This window comes from Abramis brama (assembly GCF_963993115.1).
Source record: "Abramis brama genome assembly, chromosome: 4".
Classification (NCBI taxonomy): domain Eukaryota; kingdom Metazoa; phylum Chordata; class Actinopteri; order Cypriniformes; family Leuciscidae; genus Abramis; species Abramis brama.
The window spans coordinates 34,435,267-34,456,679 of NC_139966.1; the positions used below are offsets into that span (position 1 = coordinate 34,435,267).

General features: G+C 37.6%; 1 protein-coding gene across 1 annotated transcript in view; it reads right to left on the minus strand.

Moving 5' to 3' along the window:
• The window catches only part of ptprb (protein tyrosine phosphatase receptor type b), a 50,370-nt gene that overhangs the window by 14,943 nt on the left and 14,014 nt on the right, over positions 1–21,413 (minus strand). Inside the window, exons 5-16 of the mRNA XM_084111749.1 lie at positions 20,984–21,253; positions 17,981–18,253; positions 17,359–17,625; positions 14,865–15,122; positions 12,340–12,603; positions 10,500–10,763; positions 9,507–9,770; positions 9,084–9,353; positions 6,706–6,969; positions 3,087–3,335; positions 2,355–2,624; positions 1,245–1,523 (exon numbers count right to left, since the gene is read on the minus strand). Coding sequence (XP_083967875.1) covers positions 1,245–1,523; positions 2,355–2,624; positions 3,087–3,335; positions 6,706–6,969; positions 9,084–9,353; positions 9,507–9,770; positions 10,500–10,763; positions 12,340–12,603; positions 14,865–15,122; positions 17,359–17,625; positions 17,981–18,253; positions 20,984–21,253 — 3,192 coding nt within the window. The remainder of the gene's footprint in view (positions 1–1,244; positions 1,524–2,354; positions 2,625–3,086; positions 3,336–6,705; positions 6,970–9,083; positions 9,354–9,506; positions 9,771–10,499; positions 10,764–12,339; positions 12,604–14,864; positions 15,123–17,358; positions 17,626–17,980; positions 18,254–20,983; positions 21,254–21,413) is intronic.

Sequence of the window (21,413 nt, forward strand, 5' to 3'; positions counted from 1 at the left end):
AAGACGTGAACAATATGGTTTATCCTTTCTTGCTGCATTAAAGATGAAATGGTTTAACTTCGGTTTTCACGCAGATGCATTGAGGGAATACATACATTGAGTTTTGGGCAATTGGTTTGTAGCTCTCTACACTGTGTGATACCCTCATGAGGGGTGACCAAAAGTTCTGACATGCCAGAAATTCATCTGACCATCCGATTGCCAGTCAGAAGAGGTTTATCGCCTCTTGTTTCACCCTGTACACTGCAAGACAAAACTGAAAATCAGCACGACTCCAAAAAAAGAGTAGCACGAGTCAGAATTCGGCTCAAAATCGGACGAAAACCAGTGTATGCCCAGCCATAGCATTCCAGTTTGTTAATTACAGTAGTCAACTTTTGAAGTGGATCAAAAAAGTTCTTCAAAGTTGTCCTAAGACAAGAACGGGTATTGTTAAATATTCATGTATAGCTTTGTTGTCTACTGTAGTTTAGTCATCCTCATCATGCCTGTTTGTGTCTATGGGTCTATGGTTTCTGATTGATTCGACTATTCTATTCAGGTGTGTCTCATTAATTAACGCATTAGCTCCTTTGTTTGCACTCAAGTATTTAAGCCCTCAGTTTCTGTTTGTTCCTTGTCTTGCATTGCGGTTGTTATTTGATTTTAGTTTGTTTGTGTTTCCTCTCCTGGTTATAAATTTGATTCTTGGATTAAAGATTTATTATCTCCTTCGTTGGCTGCTTCATTACAGCCGCCAACCGTGACAATCTGTCAGTGCAAGTTGCTTTCAGTTAAAACTGCTCAAACATGCATTTTAATTTTGGACAAGGCTTAAACCTTGTGTGTGAAACTAGGGGAATGTGTTCTAAAACAACTCAAAATGTCAAACGTATTTGATATCCTTCGACTGGACAGAATCATAGTCTTAAAGTAAAAAATCAAAGTCTGCAATTTTCTGTGAAATGTCAACTCCGACTGCCCAAAACCTGCAAACTGTCTCTGACCTTAGGCAACTAGCATTGACTCGTCTAGATTGCAAATAAAGGTAGAAATCTGTGCAGAAGTATAGTGTATTCCAGCCTTAACTCGCAATTCTTTCATTAAAATCTGTGTTCTAGAAAAAGCTGTTTTATTTTACACAAAGTGGGCTGCCATGTGTTGATCACATTATACAGTAATATGCACCAAAGTGAACAAAAGTCATTCATGAGAGTTGGTGATTTCAAGTAGAATGAGCAAGATTGTGTTCTACTGTCACTTACTGTCGATCATAGTGATAACGTTGTTTTTTGTGGTTGAACTCTGCTTATCTCCAGACATCACTGTGATGTAAAGGGTGTAGTTTCTGAAGGGTTCCAGCCTGTCAAAATGCTGCGAAAGAGCGTTGTGTCCCAGTGTGTAAGAGTACACTGGTGTCCTGGAGCCCTGTTTGCGGCATTCCACAACATAAGAGTCAAAATCGGACTCTGGAGGTATCCAGGAACAGGAGACAGAGGTGGAGCTTAAGGGGAAACAGTGGAAGCTCGGAGCTGAATGTGGAGCTGTAGAGAACAAGAAATCTCTTATTAATCTCTTGACATATCTAAAGCAATTTACAAAGTTTAATACTGTATTTGAGTTTGTTAGCAAATATTCACAGATTCACTCTCAAAAACCTTCACCCTCTCAGCTCCTCCACCCAAACTGCTGAGACCTTAAGAACTTAAGAAGTATCTGAAAACGCACCTCTTCTGCAAGCACTTAATCACAAATATTGTTGGCTTTTTTTACTAAATGATTTAGGTCCTCTTTTATAAGCCGCTTTGGATAAAAGTGTCTGCTAAATGTAAATGTAGCTACATGCTAAATGTAAATTTCTTTGCAAGCCATGTTTGTGTATCTAAAACCTCAATGCACAATCCAGAACTCACCCACACTTTTCTGTTCAAATTTTATACCCTTTTTTTAATGAACACTCGAACCTTCTGAGCTCTATGACCCATATACTAGGGCTGGAAGTCGATCCCAGAAAGAACAGATTATTTTTCAGTGCTTAAAATCAACTGTGTTCATTACATTTATTTACCAAACTACTACACATTTCAGAACAGCTGGGATGGGATTGGTTCATCCCAGTGACTCGACACTTGATTCTGTTCACCAAAAACACTCATTAAGATTTATTCTCGGCTTCATTCGGTTACTCTTGTTGGGTACATCAATACAGTCTTTTTTGGAAAGTAATTTTCCAAAAAATTCTGAAATCAAAGAGCCATATGCAAAACAAAACCCACAGTTTTCTTTCATCAGGTTAATCACATGCTTAACTTTAAAAAAAAATTGTTTGTTTTTTGTTTAAATACTGTATGATATTAAACTGGATAAACACTCACGGGATCTCACAGTGTGGTAAACAGGACTGCTGTAGGTCACAGGACTGTCTGTCATCCCACTGACAGTCCGAAGGCTGATATTATAGAGCCGGCCTGGATGAAGTCCTTCCAGGATACGCTGAGTGGAATGATTGCCAGAAACCTGAAGTGTGTCCTGAGGAAACCACGTCACTTCAAAATCATCATAGTCTCCTGTATATGGGGCATGCCACTTTATCTCCACTGAGCTGGTAGAGCTGCTGACGGACATTGATGATGGAGGTGCAGGAACTGTTTTGATATAATAGGAGTAATTTAGCTTTCAAACCTGTTGTGCATTGCTTGTACTTTGGTTTTAGCAAAATATCCAAGCTGCTTTATTTGATGAAAGCTAAGTGTTGCTGAGCTCCAAAAAGGTCACAAATCAGTATAAGCATGATTATGTGATAAAAGTGTCATTAAAGTTTCATTAATATGAAATAATCACTATGATGATTCACTTCTATTCTAATATGATTTGGCCACTATATTTCAAGTCTTTAAGGGAGGATTAAATCCAAGTTTAAGTAATTATTCACTAATAAAAGGAGAGGTGCGGTGGAGAAGAGAAGAGGATTTTCAGCACAGAAGATTTACTCTTTTAAATAAGTAATATTTAAAAAATCTAAATGAAATTGGCCCATCACTATTGCATTAGATAAGTGATAATGTGAAACGTTAATTTGGGGCTTTCTGACTTGCAGCAGCACTGACCTGTGCGCCCTACTGCAGTCGTAGTGTTGGTCAGATTTTCACTCCAGGTCTGAATCGTAGCAGGATAAAGCCGACCAGCCACTAGTCCGTGGAAGACCACCTGAGTGCTCTCTGGACCCAAATGCTGCTCAAAGCCATCTACAGAGACTGAATATCCAGTAAGTGCTCCAGGGCCACGTGTCCAGCTCAGAAGAAGAGTGTCCATTTGACCCTGATTCTCAACATGCACGTCTATGACTGAGGCAGGAGCTGGGGAAACAAACAAATAAGCTTAAACAAAAATTTAAACAAAGGCCTGTTCCAGTTTTGTAAATTGGTAGATTAAAAAAAATTATTTTGAATTTCATTTTAGTTTTAGTTAGTTTAGTTTAGTGTGGATTTAGATTTTAGTTTGTTTGTAACTGAAAAATAAGTTCCCTTTCGAGTGGAACTTGAAGCCGTGATGTTGACACTATAGGAATGCCTGTCTAAACGCGCCAATCTGATTGGCCAAACGAATGGATGTCACAACACAGCATAGTGCATCACAAAGTCCATAAATAGATGCCAGAAATGCTGCCATCATGTCAGGGTCGAGATTTAGGATGTGTGTGACTCCCTGTCCTCATTATATTACACATGAAAACTTTCACCCAATGTGTGATGTATATGGAAGAGGAGCATGCTAGGTCAGCCCTCTGTCAGCATTGCGAGAGATTCAAAGTTCGCAAGGTCTGATCCCGCTTGGCTCTCTTCTCGAGGGATGTAGAAGGAGATTTTGAGATGGATATTTCCCCTATCTCTGGCTCTTTCTGCTGACTCAGAGGACCCCGTTCTTGATCTTGAAGTTCGCTCTGCAAATTCTTTGGACCAGAAAGAGGCCTGTTTGTCGACACTGTAAATATGGTCGTTGCTAGGTATCAGGAGGCAAAATGTTAATTTGTGGTGTTCAGAAAGATAATCCCTCACCGGGAAGATAATCCCTCCTCCAGCTGTGCTTGAGCGGGGCCCAGCTTCAGGAAAGATAAAACATAGGAGCAAAAGGAGAGAGTGGCTTTTTGAGCTCCCCCACGTAAAGAAAGTGGCTGGGAGACCCGTACAGACTAAGGGGAGGACTAACCTGAGGTAATTCTTCTCCACTAGCAGCCAAAAATAGCAGTCATGACTCCTTTGGGCCCCGGTCCATGAGAGCACCCCCTCCATGTTTGAATTTCAGCTGAAAAGCACTCGTGATATATTTTTGTTTTTGAAGTGTCTGAATAAATGACGTGCGCTGCACAGTCTCTATCGCCTGTCTCCTTCATCTCCACCTCAACAAGCTTTAGCTTTCCAACACTGACATTCAAGATGCTCACTCTCAAGCTCACAGTGTCACAAAAACAATCTGAGGATTGGTTTGTGATGATCTATCTATATGCGATGATGACCCCTACTTTCACATCGAGATCTTGCCAGAACACAGGAAGTTTTTTTCTCAGATTTGCTTTCAGGGGCAAAGATTATCAATTTTACAATTTCCTTTGCCTGTATAATCTTTAAGCGAATAAGTTTAAGTGTATTTGGCTTGCTGTCTGCAGTGGAGGGGTTCGAGGAAGCAGCTTCAACTCGAGCTTAGATATATCCCCCAGTAGGACTACTAATGCTTGGATGATGAGTATGGTAGCATGATGCCTAAATTATGTTGGTGGAGTTGGGGAGGTGGAGGAATGCCAAAACAGCTGATGCCAGAGCAAGTTGAGCGGCTGCTTATATGTTCCGGCAGTTAATTGAAAGATTAGATGGGTTCACTCCTCTTGAAATTACGTTGTGAACTTCACTTCACGAGTTCCTTTGCCCATATAATCTTTAAACTAATAAGGTTAAGCGTATTTAGCTTGCTGTCTGCAGTGGAGGGGCTCGAGGAAGCAGCTTCAACTCGAGCTTAGATATAAAAGTGCAAATTAGATTTAGGACAGCAAGCTGGAAAAGACACGGTCAAAACTGGTGGCAGTAGTTCCAATTGAAGATTCAGTTTTAGTACGATAGAACTCCCTCAAAAAAAGGAGTAAAGAGAATAAACGACAAAGATATGTGGGAAGGGACAACAGAAGCTGGACTGGGCACTGTTGTCGCTGTGGCTTGGGGGATGCTCCTGGGGAGCTGTAGGAGAATTTCAGGTCCTTTACTCTTGGACATTTCTTGCTGTTGCATTTATCAACTTGGAGTAATGAGCGAGAGACACTACTGCGGCAGTGACACTCGGGAGTTTCTCCTGCCTGAGCTGAAGGTGGACCACATCTCCCAGTTATGTCCAAATGTGGAGTCGAGAGCGGGCACTGCTCCGGAGTTGCTCCTGCGGGAGCTACTTTTAGAAAGCATTACCTAGTGATGTGTTCACAATAAATAGCTGAGAATAGACACTGCTGTTGTATGTCATTTGCATGAAACGCCAGGGGAGCTATGGTGATTATTGTATTTGTTTATTTATTTTAATGTTTGACACGTCTTGCTGTTGTGCTTATCGACTTGGAGTCGTGAACAGGAGTCAATACTGCGATAGTGACGCTCAGGAATTGCTTCTGTCTGAGCTGAAAATGGACTATATCTGCGGTTTAATGTGGAGTTAAACCATGTGGAGTCGTAAATGGGAACTGCAGCAGCAGTGTTGGACAGGAGTTGCTCCTGCGGGAGCTGTATTTGGAAAAGCATGGCCTAGTGAAGACACAGGCAAACTTACTACTTCAAATTCATCAAGGTATTGCTTACCATTCAGTATGTGAGTCAGAGGTTAATGCAAAAGCCTATCTGGTGGATTAAGTTTGGTGGGGATTCTTTACACTAATTTGAACCGATGTTTGGAGCCCGCGTGGATGCTTCAATAGCAGTAGCTCACTGAAATTGGCTGAACAATACAACTTTACTGGCCAATGAGAAAGCCTCGATGAGGCGAATGAGAGCCGTGTCAAGGTTGACGATGACGATTGATTTCTTCTAATTTAAGGATTTAATCTACATGAATTGTTCAGTTTCCACATAGCAGAATTAATATCTTCTGGTGGTAAGTTTCAGACAATTAAATCTGTCGACACATGTTTCTGGTGTCTATTTATGGACTTGGTTATGCACTATGTTGTGTCATGACATCCATTCATTTGGCCAATCAGATTGGCGCGTTTAGACACATACTTCAGACATCGGCTCCTGCAGTGGCATCAATGTCATGACGCGGCGTCTTGTTCTCCTCTCAGGGAACAGGGTTACATGTGTAACCTGAGGCATTTTCATACATATGTTAGCACACAGTTACAGTTTTTAAGGGTTTTTTTATTCTTTTGCAAGCTCCTATAGGTATTAAGTTTTACTTTTGTTAAAGAAATATATTTTAGTTCTAATTTTAGTTCTTGTAATAGTCTAATAATATATTTGATCCACTTATGGGGTTATAACTACTGACTGAAGTGCTAAACTTGTGCTATAATGAAGGTAAAAAAAAGTCCCTAAAAAATCAAATTCATGGGGCAAGTATTGATTCTTAATAAAGTTTCTGACACCTATGAAGAGTGACAGAGTGTTTTTTGGGGAGAGCAGGAAAATGCTGTGAAGCATTTTAACTAGGAATCATTCATAATTCATTAATATTGAGAAGAGCTTCAGTATTCACCTGTACGTGCCCATATAGATGACTGACTGCTCAGCTTCCCACTCCTGCTGAGGATCATCATTTTATACAGCATTCCTGGCAACAGGTGTGTGAAGGAACAGTTCAGAGCATCTTTTCCCAGTTTCCTGTGAGACTGTAGGGTCCTGTCCTGATCATACAGATCAAGATCATACCCGTCCACTCGGCCCTCTGCTGCAGCCCAGCAGAATGAAAGCTCGCTGCTTGTGTTGGAACATATGTGTAGTCCGGTCACTGCTGCTGGAACTGAGGAGATTTGGAGAACACGTTTTGTAAACTGTCTTGTCATCATTGATCGGTAAAGACTTGGAATCTCTTTTTTTCTGTGTTAGTTTGTATTTATATACGTGTGTGTATGTGTATATTATTATCAATTGTGCATGCTCGTTTTTAATTTAGTTACATTTATATTACCTTTGCTGTCATGTAACACTCAGTTAAAAGTAATCTTTAAAAACACATAATGCATTTCAATACACTTCAGTTTATATAATTGTTTCTAGGATTTAAAAATTATTTTACTGTTTTTTTTATGAACACTTTAAAAAAAATACTGTGAAATTTACAGCAACTTACTGGCAATTTTGGTTGTCAGTAAGCCTGTAAATTTTACAAGATTACCGTATATCATCAACTACAATTAAACTGTAAAAATGCAGCACACCTGTAAAAGCAGCAAAACAAGAGCAGCTGTGAATTTACAGTTCTTTACTGTAATCTTTACAGTATGAATTAAAACCTGTGTAAACTCATTTCATTTGAGCAAACCGATTATCTTAAATTGGTCAATTGCCATTTCATATTTATACTGTGTTTTTATACTTTAGTTTTTCGTCTCATGCATGTGGTTTTGCACATAATGATATAATGAAGATCTGTTAATGTTTAATGTTCTGTTGGGATTTAAAGGGTTTCTGTTGAATTTTGTGGGTCACCATTGTGCTGGAGAGTAGAGCCTGTGCTTCAGTCCAGGATGAGCAGCAAAACACTGATGTTATACTGCATGTTGCTTTATTTAAAGGCAGTGACTGTGTAGTTGCTGATGCATTGATGAACTTTTGGTTAAGTTCTTCAACTCATTCATGTGTGCTGTTGTTAACTAGTAGGATTTAGTTAAATTGATGTTTCTAGTGAATTAATTTAAGTATTTTTCTTAGTGAACTCAAATGAAATAGCTCACAGTATAAATATTTAATGGCAATTTAACAAATAGGTTTCCTCAAATGAAATGAGTTATCTCTATATCTATGAATGAGATTCACAGCTGCTCTTGTTTTGCTGTTTTTACAGGTGTGCTGTATAATTGTACAGTATAATTGTAGTTTATGATTTACTTTTTTATTTATTTACATTTTACAGGCTTCCTGGCAACCAAAATTGCCAGTAGGTTGCTGTAAATTTTACAGCAATTTGTTACAGTACACAAAATGAAAAAATATATATTTTCATATCGGCCATTCATTTCCATAATAACCAACACAAACTTTAAGACATGCTCTTTTAGGGCGTTAAATACTGGTGCAAATACAAGTAAACTGACTAGCGCAAACCTTAGTAAATCACCTTGCGTGGCTCATTTAAATACTCTCCTCCCACAAATTTTGTATCTGAAAGGGAAACTTCAACAGATACATTTGCAATAAGGCCAGTCGCAAAAATAACTCTGTCCACGCATTTTTAGTGCTATTTTTCCACTGTGTGTCTTTAGTAAATCCTGACATTTTTTTTTTTTTTTTTTACGCCAAAAGATCTGGCTCAAGCTTGTTAGTAAATCTGGCCCTAACAATTGTAATATCGGTGCTTCAAATGCTAGGGTTTGGTCTGTGGAATTAACTTGGTTCAAGTTAGGCCTATTACATTTTCACATTGCAAAGACATATCATCTTACAATGCAACACAAAATTATTATGGATAAAAACCATGTGCAGTGATAAAATACGCACAATAGGACCAGGAATATATACATATACAGTATATATATATATATATATATATATATATATATATATATATATATATATATATATATATATATATTTAAATTGCTTCTGTACTGTTTTCACAAGCAAGTGGTAAATTTTTGAAACTTAGTACTAATATCACAACATTAAAAAAACACTTATCAAATATTTCAGCATGTTTTCAATTATCCTTTTTTACTACAGATAATAAGTGTTTCATCTATTCAACATTTTAATTTGCAGTAGCTACCTTTCATAATACTATTTAACTTTTCATTTGCATAACTTACTAAGAGTGAAATTATTACTACCACTTGTGAAAATACTACTAAAGCGAATAAAAATAGTAAAAGTACATTTTTATATTATGTTACTTTAAACACACAAAAGGTGCCTTACGTGTTTGTCCCTTAGTGGTGACGTCCTTGCTTTTGGCAGTGCCACTGATTGTCTGAACGTGTGCTTTGTACCACCTTCCTGGCGTTAAATTCTTAAACAGGTAGCTGTTGTTGGCGTTGGGCACAGAGGCATTGGCAATCACTCCCTCACTGTCATCAAGTAACTGGAGACTGTATCCATCATAAATACCCACAGCTGCCGTCCAGCTCACCAACAGACTGTGTGTGCTGAGTTCATTATCTGCCCGCAGGCCGATGACTGCGGAGGGGTCTGAAACACACACACACACACACATTAGACTGTAGTTTCTGGTTTCAAGCACTTGACAATATCATTTAATGAATCAAATTCATGAAGTGTTGTCTTTCCACTAGAAGTTCTTGTCCTGACATGTAAACCACCATTAATATGTGTGTTTCTCACCGGTTCTGCCAGTAGTTGTGCTGTTGTTCGTCTGAGTTCCACTGACAGACTGCACAGTAACCGAATAAAGTTGACCAGGTTCTAGGTTGTAAAATTCTGTCTGTGTGATGTGTTTAGGTACTTGTTTGGTGTCCTTGACATGTGTCTCCTGAAACAGAGACACTGAGTAGAAGTCCATGTCTCCATCACCAGAAGACCAAGAGGCTCTGAGACTGCTGTCTACGGTGCCAGCGCTCAGACGGACACTCTGAACCTGACTGGGCACTGGGTGGTACATGTACGATGGCAAAAAAACAAAAACAATTCAGCTGTTACACAAAGGATATACAACTGTGGTGATGATGATAATGATGCATCTTGACTCAAATCCTATCAGGCTCAACACCTAGTTGAGAGTATATAATGTGTAAAATCTGTGATTCTTCTGGTCAAATTGATTACAAATGAATTGTTTTTCAATTATGTGAAAAAATTACATATTAAACCACTGCTTAATGCAATGCTATAATATTTATCATCATAATAAAACGTATTATATTTAACGCTGAATCTCACAAAAATATGTCCAGATTCTTTTTTTGCTCCACCTTTAAGTCAAACAAAATCATTTCATCAAAATAATATTCTTTATAAAGAAAGTTTAACTAAAAAAATAATCAAAAGTAATGTTTCACACTTCAAAGGTAATAGGACATTTAAAGTCACAATGAAATAAAAATGGACAATTCTTATTCTTTATAAGAATTATAAAATAAAATAAACAACAACGAAAACATGTGCCTTCACTGTTACACCCACATTATTACTGTATTATAGAAACAAATACATACATTTAAGGCAGTGCAACAAATACTACCATGAGTATACTTGAATCCATGACAATTATATCACAATGCAAATTCAAAACAAATATTCTTAATTTTCTTTATTCTTTTGATTTTGGAGAGATTACGTTCAAGCAGTTGTACATGATCAATAAAAATCTTGCAGTACCTGTGCGGCCCTCAAGGATCTCGGCACGCTGGTATGACCCGCTGTGAGTAGACAGCACCATCTTGTAGAGCCGGCCTGGTGTGAGCGTAGAGAACAGGTGTTCCCTAACTGTGCTGTTTAGATTCACAGCTGGTGACACCTGCGTGTCATTGAAGATAATCTGAACCTCATAATTATCAACATCTCCTGGAGCATATGTCCATTTCACCCTCAAAAAACTGCTACCACACTCCGTCAGGGACAAATTACCCACAGCACCCGGGACTGAAGAACACAAGAGTGAAATAAGATTAATTTTATTGTGGTCCACTGATTACATCTTTTCTCATACTAGAAAGTGAAAAACAATGTCATTTATAAGGGACATAAAATGGAAAATCAAAATGTGTCACAATAAAATCATACTGCAAGTTTAATTTTCTCAACTTCAAAGGTAACTCCCCAGTTTAAAATATGAGTTTTTGTTTTCCACCCTTTATAAGGCAAGGATTTTAAATCACCCCATTCGTGATGTAACGATTTTGCTCCACACACCCCTGACATGTGTATGTTAATTTAGGAGGTGTGTTCTTCTTAACTCATGTAGACAAACTGCATCTCTGAAAACTGTGCATATCCTTCCAAAACTATTAGAAATGCATGACTGAAGTTTATTTTTAACAACATGCCTGAATGATGTAATAAGAATGTCGTTTTTTTTAGCTCGCCTTTCAAATTTCACATTGACTCTTTAGGGGCTTTGGCACCAGAGGAACCTTTTCATAGTTCCTAAAACTTTTGGTAGAAGTACCCGGATTTTTGCGTGTTCCCACCGCAGGAACTAGGAACAATTTTAGTTCTAAGAACTCCTTTTTGAGGAACTAATTTAGCTCCTACTTCAGAGTAGGGTCTAAACACTATAGGAACTATCCGTGACGTTAGTGAACGCTGATTGGCCGAACGCACGTGAAACACCAGCACCCGCCTTTTTAAAAAAAAGCCTGTGTAAACACAACCATTATAGCCTATATATTTACTCCAGAAACTAACTCTACGAACCTGGAAAACAGTGATAGATTGGCCTCTTAACCTTTACGCTAAAGAGAAAATCCAACACAACTTTGAGGGAACCAAGAGAAACATGATTATGTATTTCTGCTCAGCTAGCAACACTGGACATCAACCACACGGCATACGCTTATAACTTGTCATATACTGTGTAATTATGTTTAACAGTTCTATCTAATAACATATTAGACAGGACTGTTAGACAGATCGTAAACTAGTGAACAGAGAAAGTGAGCTCTGTGTGCTCTGGTGTTCTCAGCGCCTTCAAAATAAAAGTCAGAACAACAAACGCGGCTTACGTCACTTCAGAGTTCCTACCGGCGGTGCAAATGCAACCAGGAAAATGTTCCTAGGGGAACCATTAGTTCTCGGGTAAAGTAAAATAACTAGCTTCCGGCCAAACAAACATTCGGATACAACTTAAGTCTAAAGCGCAACTTATGCGAGTAATGCGACGTACTGCTGTAATTTACGCTATGCCATGATGCTCTACGCTACTTCTGACGTCATAAGTTGCGTAAGTTGCGATTTAGACGCAAGTAGACTGCGTATGTTCATTTGGCCGGAAGCTAGAACTCATGGCTTTGCTTTTAACCCCCTAAAAGAAGGCATTTATTAACCCCCCGGAGCCATGTGGAGTTCGTTTATGATGGATGAATGCACTTTTTTGAGCTTCAAACTGATGGTTGCAATCCACTGTGATATTATTGATTTTTAATGAGAGTTTGCAAAAACATCAATGCTTGTTCCCTTATAATAGGGAAAAGAGATTCTAAAACAAACAGTCACTCACATGTTCGGCCATGTATAGAGATTGTTGAGTTGTACTGCCCACTCCAAGTGCTGATGGTCACGGTGTAGAGACGTCCTGGAACCAAATCACTGAACAGACACTCACTTTGTGTCTTATTGAGCTTCTGATTTTGAAGACGTGTGCTGTTAAACTCGATCGCCACTTCATAATAGTCATAATCCCCAGAGGCATGATTCCAGTAAACCTTCAGAAAGTCATCTCTGGCTGAGTGGATGGCAGTGGGGTTCTGGACCGTCGATGGCTCTGAAAGAGGAATAATGCCATTTCATTATTTTCATATTTTCAAAAATATTAATACCATAAAAAAAACGACACATGACATCTTTAATGTTTAATGTTCATTTCTGGTAATTAAATGGGTAACACTTTATTTTAAGGGGACGTTTACACATTACTACATGTACTTACTATAGTAATAACAGTAAATTATGCATAATTACAAGTAAGTAACCCTAAACGAAACCCTGACCGTAACTATATAGCAAGTACATGTAGTTAATTAATATTACTCAGTTCGGTTACACTTTATTTTAAGGTGTCATTGTTACAGTGTAATTATATATTTAAGTACTGAGTAATATTAACTACATGTACTTACTATAGGGTTAGTGTAGGATTAGGATTTGGTTGAGGGTTAGTTGCATGTAATTATGCATAATTTACTGTTATTACTATGGTAAGTACATGTAACATATGTAAAAAGGACACTGTAAAATAAAGTGTTACCCTCACTTCTTATTCGAGTACGCTCATTTTGTGGATAAATCTGCAATAGCATTCTCTGATTAACATTAAAGTTGTTCATTAAAACAGTAAAAAAAAAAAAAAGTAAATACAATGCAAAGAAGAGTAATATTATGATTGTTAGGAGTAGGGAAGGCAGGAACCGTCATTTCCTGACTTCTCTCTGTCTGGTATTGTTCTCAAAGTATGTGATGAGGCCAAATACTTAGGACATTATATAACTGTCAGGGTTATGCACTGTTTAGTTTACTTTTGAGTTTTGGTTCAGTCCTCATTGTTTTCTGTGTGACAGTCTTTCCTTGCCTTATCAGTTGCCATAGTTGTTGATTGAGTTATTCTGTGGATTATATTAATGATTTTTTCCTTTTGAGCCATTTGTCTTCGTGAGCTAATTTACTGCAGCTACGTGTGACAATAACTGATGACCTGTCTGATGATAGGGACATTTACAGACTGTGTCGTATGATGTATGCACAAGCTAATATGCTGATCCGAAAATTTAGTATGTGCTCAGGATCTGTGAAGACTGCACTTCTTAGCTCATATTGTAACCCCTATGTATTCTGCCCATTTGTGGCCGCATTACAGAGCAGAGCAGAGCAGCATGCGGAAACTCAGTGTAGCATATAATGATGGAATGAGGCTGTTGCTGAAGGTGCCATATATATCGGTTCTGCTGTGCTGCGATATATCATGTACAGATGTATGTGCAGTTTATCAGACTCTGCAAAATAATTTCAACACTGATGAACCCGGCACTATGTTCAGTCAGGTTCTTCTCCAGTATGTGGAACCATTGGTGATTTAGCCTATGCAAATATGTGATATTGTGGACACTGTTTGATTTAGTTTTTTTGGTGTTCATCTGTTTTATTGTTTGTGTTTTTTTACCGTGTGTGTTCTTAATAAAGTTTAATATTAACCCCCGATTTCACAGACAAGGCTTAAGCTAGTCCCAGACTAAAATGCATGTTTCCAGCAACTTCCACTGACATAACCAGTCATAAGTCGCACAGGTATATTTGTGGCAGTAGCCAACAATACATTTTATGGGTCAAAATTATCGATTTTTATTTTATACCAAAAATCATTAGGATATTAAGTAAAGATCATGTTCCATGAAGATATTTTGTAAATTTCCTAATGTAAATATATACTATTTATTTTTGTGAGCGGATGCAGCAACATCGAGGACTTAATTTGGACAAATTTAAAGGCGATTTTCTCAATATTTCGATTTTTTTGCACCCTCAGATTCCACATTTCAAATAGTTGTATCTCGGTCAAATATTGTCATATCATAACAAACCATACATCAATGGAAAGCTTATTTATTCATATATGATTTATATGACATATAAAATCTCCCTTATGATTGGTTTTGTGGTCCAGGGTCACAAATCTTAAAATGTGTCAGTGCCATTGTTTTATCTCAAGATGCACACCAGTGATGTTTTTTTGTCTCTGCAGATTTATAAAAAAAATACTTAAATGTCCTAATTGAACTAAGGCCTAATCCTGGCTTAATCTAAGCCCTGTCTGTGAAACCGGGCCTAAACTTATCAAATAAACTACTTGGAAAGACAATTAATGTCCTTTTAGTTCTCATTAGCGTAAAGTTAATATTGCAGAGTGGGGGAAATGATTATACATTTTCAACTTTTTAATTTATGATTGATGATTTGGTCATGCAGATTTAAGGGAAATATAATTGATAACTGATAACTATGATAATAAACAGAGCTAATATTATTTCTTACGTGTCCTCTCCTGTATAAACGTCTGGTTCCTGTAACTGCCGCTGTGTGTGGTGATGGAGATGGTGTACAGTCGGCCGGAAACCAGGCTTCTGAATACACACTCTGTGGTTGCTTTAGATGCAGTGTGTGTGTGTACGATCTCCTGGTCCTTCAGCACCACCATGTAATTGTCCACATCTCCTTCTGCTGCCTTCCATGACACATTCAGAAAGTCTGGACCACTGTTAGTGACGGTGATGTCAGAAACCGCAGCAGGCACTGAAAACCACAGAGAGATAATAAATATATACGAGATCAATAGGTTAGCCGAATAATGGTGCTCACTGTACTTTAAAATGCTTCTCATGACTTATTTTATTTATTTTTCAAACAAGCAAATCAATGTTTTGTTTGAGCGTCCTATAGTCAGAGTGTTATACTTTTAGAGAAATAAACTTATAGTCATAGCTGGCCCTGTTGATCAAGCTTGGAAATGACACATTACGACACACAAACATGGGGTAATGAAAGCTTCGGATATTTATAGTAATATATAAAACGACTTATACCTGTTTGTGACATGCATGGCTAGTAAGGTAAATAATGTAGACAGAGTGAGTCGATACACAGAGTGCATCCATGTTGTGTTAGCTGTTGTGCAGTTCAGAAAAAGAACAGAAACGGAGCAACGCTTGTATCGCCTTGTCTGTATATGCCGTATATCATAACACATGGGAAATGCGATAACCCAAGGTGTGGGAGTTCATTTAACAAAAAACTGAAGAAACAGGCAAGGGGCCCTATTTTAACAATCTAAGCGCACGGCGCAAGTGCACTTAGGGTGTGTCCGAGTCCATTTTTGCTAGTTTAATGAGGGGAACATTTTTTTTCATTTTTTTTTTAAATGTCTTTTGGGCGTAACGTGCAATAAACCAATCAGAGTCTCATCTCCCATTCCCTGTAAAAGCCAGTTGTGTTCAGGCCATGGCAGATTCGCTATTTACATGGTGGAATTTGCAAGGGGAAAGACTGAACACTTCTCCAGAGAGGAAACTAATCTCCTCGTGTGAGTTAGACCATCTACGGGACAAGCCGGATTCCACCATATCTTTGTGTACACAATAATAATCTTGTACATTGTAATCCTTTTATTTTTAATATTTGGCCCCTGTGTGTGTAATAAAGAGTAGCCAAATACATTACTAATGTGCCCTTTAAATAACAACAAAAAAAACAAAAAATACTGCACCAGTGACTTTAGACCAGGTTTTTGTTGGTCAATGGTGCAGTCTATTTCAGTTACCTCAAATTAGCAACGCGCCAACAATGCGCCTGAACACACCTGGTTTTCAGACCATCACGCCTATGGGCGCACAAAGGATGCACAAAGCATTTGCTATTTAAACCACGTGGCGCAGGACATGAAAAGGATAACTGTGTCGGGATGAAACTAGCAAAAAAAACACTTGCGTCACACCCGGTGCCACATTGCGCCGGGTGTATGATAGGGCCCAAGTAGATTGAGGTGAGTAAACAGGTAAGTATTAAAACAGTCTTCAGCAAACTTAAATAACAAAGGCTTGGATCGATCTAATCAAAGCCAGTGATAGGTTTCTCAGAACAATCTTTTCAATAAACAGTCAACATGAACTTCAATCCATACTTCAAACTTGAAACTTCCATAAACAGAAATGCAGGTAGATATCTCAGAGTAAAATCAAAATCTATATGCACAGGAAACTTTCAAATCCAACTCAGAACATTCCAAATGCGAGTGTGCATGTGTGCAATTACATGTTGAATAAACTGAAATGTTTTTACAGAATTTTTTTGTGTGATATGTATTGTGTCTAGCTGCAGTAGATTGTCCAACTGTCTTCCATTGTTTGGGTCACTTCACAAGAGTTCATTAAACACTGGCTGAAAATAGAAAGAGCATCTGAGCCCAGCAGGATGTGTTTAAAATGATCTGCTGCTTTTATGCAGAGCTTCCTGAAATTCCACAAATCCCCTTTGTATTTAACTGTGAATAGTTTTGGCGGAGATGGTGTTGTGATTATAATGTGGGAAAATAGTTAGTGGAAAAAAGATGGTCAAAAAATAAATGAGGAAATATAAGTAAATAAAATGTATCAAAAATATATGTATACATAAATCCATTTTAAAATCTACATTAGCAATTTATTTTACATAATACATATTTTGCATATTCTGAAATAACTCATATAAACAAAATATTAAAATATATGTTTTTGTTATATGGGTTAATACATAAAAAAGGATTACAATATATAATGTGGTAATCTTTTTTTTTTAATAATAAACAACTAATGAAAAAAACGCATCAACAGTCCAGCTCAACAAGAGAATGCATTATAATTTATGGAGTGCATTTTAACAATGGAAAGTGTGAACCTTGTTTTTGTACACTTTTAAACACTTGCATTATTTTGAGTAATGTTTATTTCAACCAGGTTTTTAACTGGTTTTTACATACTTTCACACGGAATTGTACCTGTACGGCATTCAGCCTCGGCTAGTTTGGAGGTCTGTGATCCGCTGACAGTGGTAACCATTAACTTGTGTAAAGCACCGGGTCTGAGGAATGGGAGCAGGGTGGAGGTTGTGTTTGCTGAAACAGAAACGTTGTGCACCGTCTGTTCGACCCGTAACAGCAGCAAGTGGTAGAAATCCAGATCCCCATGTGGTTTCTCCCAGTTTGCATTCAAACTGTCTGTATTTCCCTTGTTACTTAGTTTCAGGTGATTCACCTTTAAAGGCACTGAGAACACACAATTTGATTACAATTAGATTCTGTAAATATAACATTTCCTATAATAATATAAAAACACTGTTCTGTTTGTTAACATTTGTTAATGCGTTGAAATTGAATATTTTTGTTTTCAATTTTCAAGTTTTTCAATTGATGTTTGTTCATAATGCATTTAGATTTTTTTTTTGTACAGGCAAGAAAACCTGGAAAATGTCTTAACATCTGTCACAATTTGTCCAAAGAAGAAAAAATTGAAAATCGTCAGTTTCATCAGACATAACCTAGACCTTCAGAAAGTAAACACGGTTATCACTTCTAGTATTAAACGAGTAATCTTTCTTCGAAAATGGCAAAATAACCTTACATGTTCTTCCCTTTAGTGTAGCAGAACTATGGATGTTCTGTGTGATGGTGGTTACAGTAATGTCGTACAGGCGACCAGGCGTGAGGACATTAAAGGTGCACTCTCTCATGTCACGGCTCAAGTTGCGTGTCTGAATAACTGTAGACGTGTTGCTTTGGAAAAGCTGAATGACGTAGCCATTACGGGATGATGAGCCAGAGGCATGAGTCCACAGAGCGCTTAGGGAGGTCTCATCTGAGTGACGGATGTGCAGTTCAGATACTGGTGGAAGACCTGAAAAGAAAAAGACCAACAACAAAAGAAAGATGTTACATAACCCAAAATACAATTGGAAATAAAGCTATGTTAGGAATAGCACACAACCACACTAAATTTCTTTCAGGCAGTATTATTTTCAAAATTTCAAAAATTGAGGTTGCAGGAGGTGCATGGGGCAGTTTTTAAGAATTTGCAATAAAGCAGTTAAGATTATAATGTTATAAAACCACTTAAATGTATTCTTCCATTAAATCGATTACAGGTGTTTTAGGGTTTACCTTGCCACGTTGTCATGGACCTTTTTCAAGGACTGTGATGATGCGTTTCCACAGTAATCAACATCGCAAATATAGTAAAGTTTTTCATATTTTAATAATAATAATAAAAAAGATTTATAATGCTATACTTTGTGCTATATTACTTTGGCAGTAAATTACAAACTAACGCTGCTGCGAGGGTATTTCTAATAAAACGGCTGAGGGAGTGATGGAAAACTTGACATCCCTCTGTCTTCTGACTGCTGCAATCAATCTCTCTATATTTTTTCCCTCTTTTGGAAAGTCGTGGAAACATCATGGATTTTTTTTTTTGCTATTGGAGCAAATTATATTTGCTATAGTTCACCACTATAAAGTTTACCCAACTATGACGACTTCCGCTTCTGACAAACCAGAAAATGTGAAGAGGGTCCATTGTAAAATAGGATATCAATTTACCCAGAAAAGGTTAGTGAGTGATGTTTTCACACAAAAATCATACTTGTTTACATTAGAATTTTTAACACTTGGCCCCCATTAAATTGTACTTTTTTCTTTCTTTTTTTTTTTTTTTGTGAGTACTTCGCAGTAACCCAGATTTCTGTTGTTGTTTTTTTTGGTTTGTTTTTATAATGCCACAAATTCTGTTGACTGCACTTAACTACTGAACCCAGAATATTCTTTTAACATCTCTTTAAAAAACTTTTCAGACTGCCAAAAGTTTATACATTTTTACCTAAAACTTGCAAAAATTTGTTTATTTTATGTGATGAGTTCACGTGACAGAACAAAATGCTCAGTTACGTGTAAAGGAAAGTTAAGTGTAAAAGTATTAACAAATTACTTTCAATAGACCATGAATAACCCCAAAAGCTCAGATGAATCTTTCCGCAGCAATATTGCTGACATGTTAAACATTACTGCAGTAATAAATATGTGCTGCGTTCATCAAAAAGGCTCCGAGATTTAACTAAAACTATGGATATTTCAAAGTGCTTTCAATCATTTTGACAGAAAACAAATATTGTTTTTCTATAATTGCCACCTTCTGACAGAGAGTAAATGAGCATTTTCATTTATTAGCTATTTCTTTTGCACTGATCTGAACAGACAAATTATATGTGAATATTGCACCGTCTTGGTGTGAACAGGATTTAAGACTTAGTCCTGGAGTTCAGGGGCCGGTTTCACAAATATAGACTTTGACTATGGCTTAGATATAGTAGATAGTCAGACTTCAGATAGACATCTAAATCAGACCGTTGCATAAAGCACTTAAGACTCTGACTATCTTAAGTAGGACTACACTGCAATGCATTCTGGGTAAAATAAGACACTTTTCAAAACAAAAAACATGGCGGATCGAGTAAGCGCATTCAACCGCTCAGTGCAATTTACCCCAGTGGAAAATATGTGTTTGTTGGAGGAGTATAACAGTTACAAGGACATTTTATTTGGGAAATTTAGCAGAGAATGTAGTAACAAGAAGAAATGTTTAATTTGGAAAAATATTGCTACGACAGTTAACAGCGTTAATCCGATCGTTGAGCGTTAAAGACGTACAGAAAAGATACAAAAACATGGTACAAGATACCCTGTATACCACCCGTGACACAGAAGCTTTGCTGAGACCCACTGTGTCACCAACAGCATTCAGAAAAGTTCCTGTTGCATAAAATCTCAACGCAGTGCAAACCGGCGGCGTCTGTCCGCGGCGCCCAGCAACGGCTCAGGACCTTGTTCAGAATCCTGCCACGCCACAGAGCGCCATTTACATTTTGGTCTCATATTTGTCTCAAATCGTCGTTAATGTATATACTGACTTCACCCTGTCCTGCAATATACATTTAGTTTTACATTCATTTACAGAAATCAGCTGCGTGGATGAAAACTGCTGATGTTATCGGATTTTCAGGTGATATTCTCAATTCATTCAGTTAACGGACGCATTCAGTTAACGGAGGTAAAGTGTTCAGACTGCAGACTTTAGTTTGCAACGTTTGTGTTTAATTGTACAGTACAAACCTAACATAGTACAGACATTATCTTAATTCCATAATGTCCTTAAACATAACAATATTGCTGGCCATAAACTGAGAAAATGGGGTCCGGTGTGCGATACCTCGAGTTGTCCATGACGCGGCGCGGCGCTGCGCTTCTCGTCCGGTTTGCGACTCCCTTTAGACCTAAGTTAGCCTGGGGGTAAGGTGTCTAATTTTTTTTGGTCTAAATTAAGTCAGTCTTTATTTTTGTGAAACAGTCTAACTTGCATTAGACTAGTCTATGAGCAAATTTTAGACTTGTCTAACACTATAGACCGGTCTAAAATAGCTTTGTGAAACCAGCCCCAGGTGTTTTGAGGGGCATGCATATAATATTAAAATTAATTATAATTAATAGTAAGCAATTTTAAAACAGGTTTAATTTGTCTTCTCCTGCTTGTATTTTAGATCATTTATAGTTATTGAGAGTATTGACAAATGGTTACCTATGTCCCCCTGGTAATAGACAGTATTAGCCAGGCCGCCATTCTCTACACTGACTGCCATGCTGTACACTCTGCCAGGCTGCAGATGTAACCCTGACAAGAGTATTTCCTTTGCCATTCTTTCCACAGTTTGGTTAACCAGGATTTCACTTCCATTTGACAGTACCACACGGATGTGCTCCCATTCTCCAGGAGGAAGTGTCCAGGTGATCTTTAGCAAGCCACGATCCGACAGATTCTCCATCACCAGATCTGACACCTTTCCTGGTTCTAATAGGGAAAAACAATGTTCAATGCAAATGATAAAATCTAACAACAAACTATATAATACATAGTTAGTATAATTATATTATAATAATAATAAACATAATAAAATACAATCTGTATAATGAAATAATTGTACTAATTATATTAACAAGAGGCTTTTAAA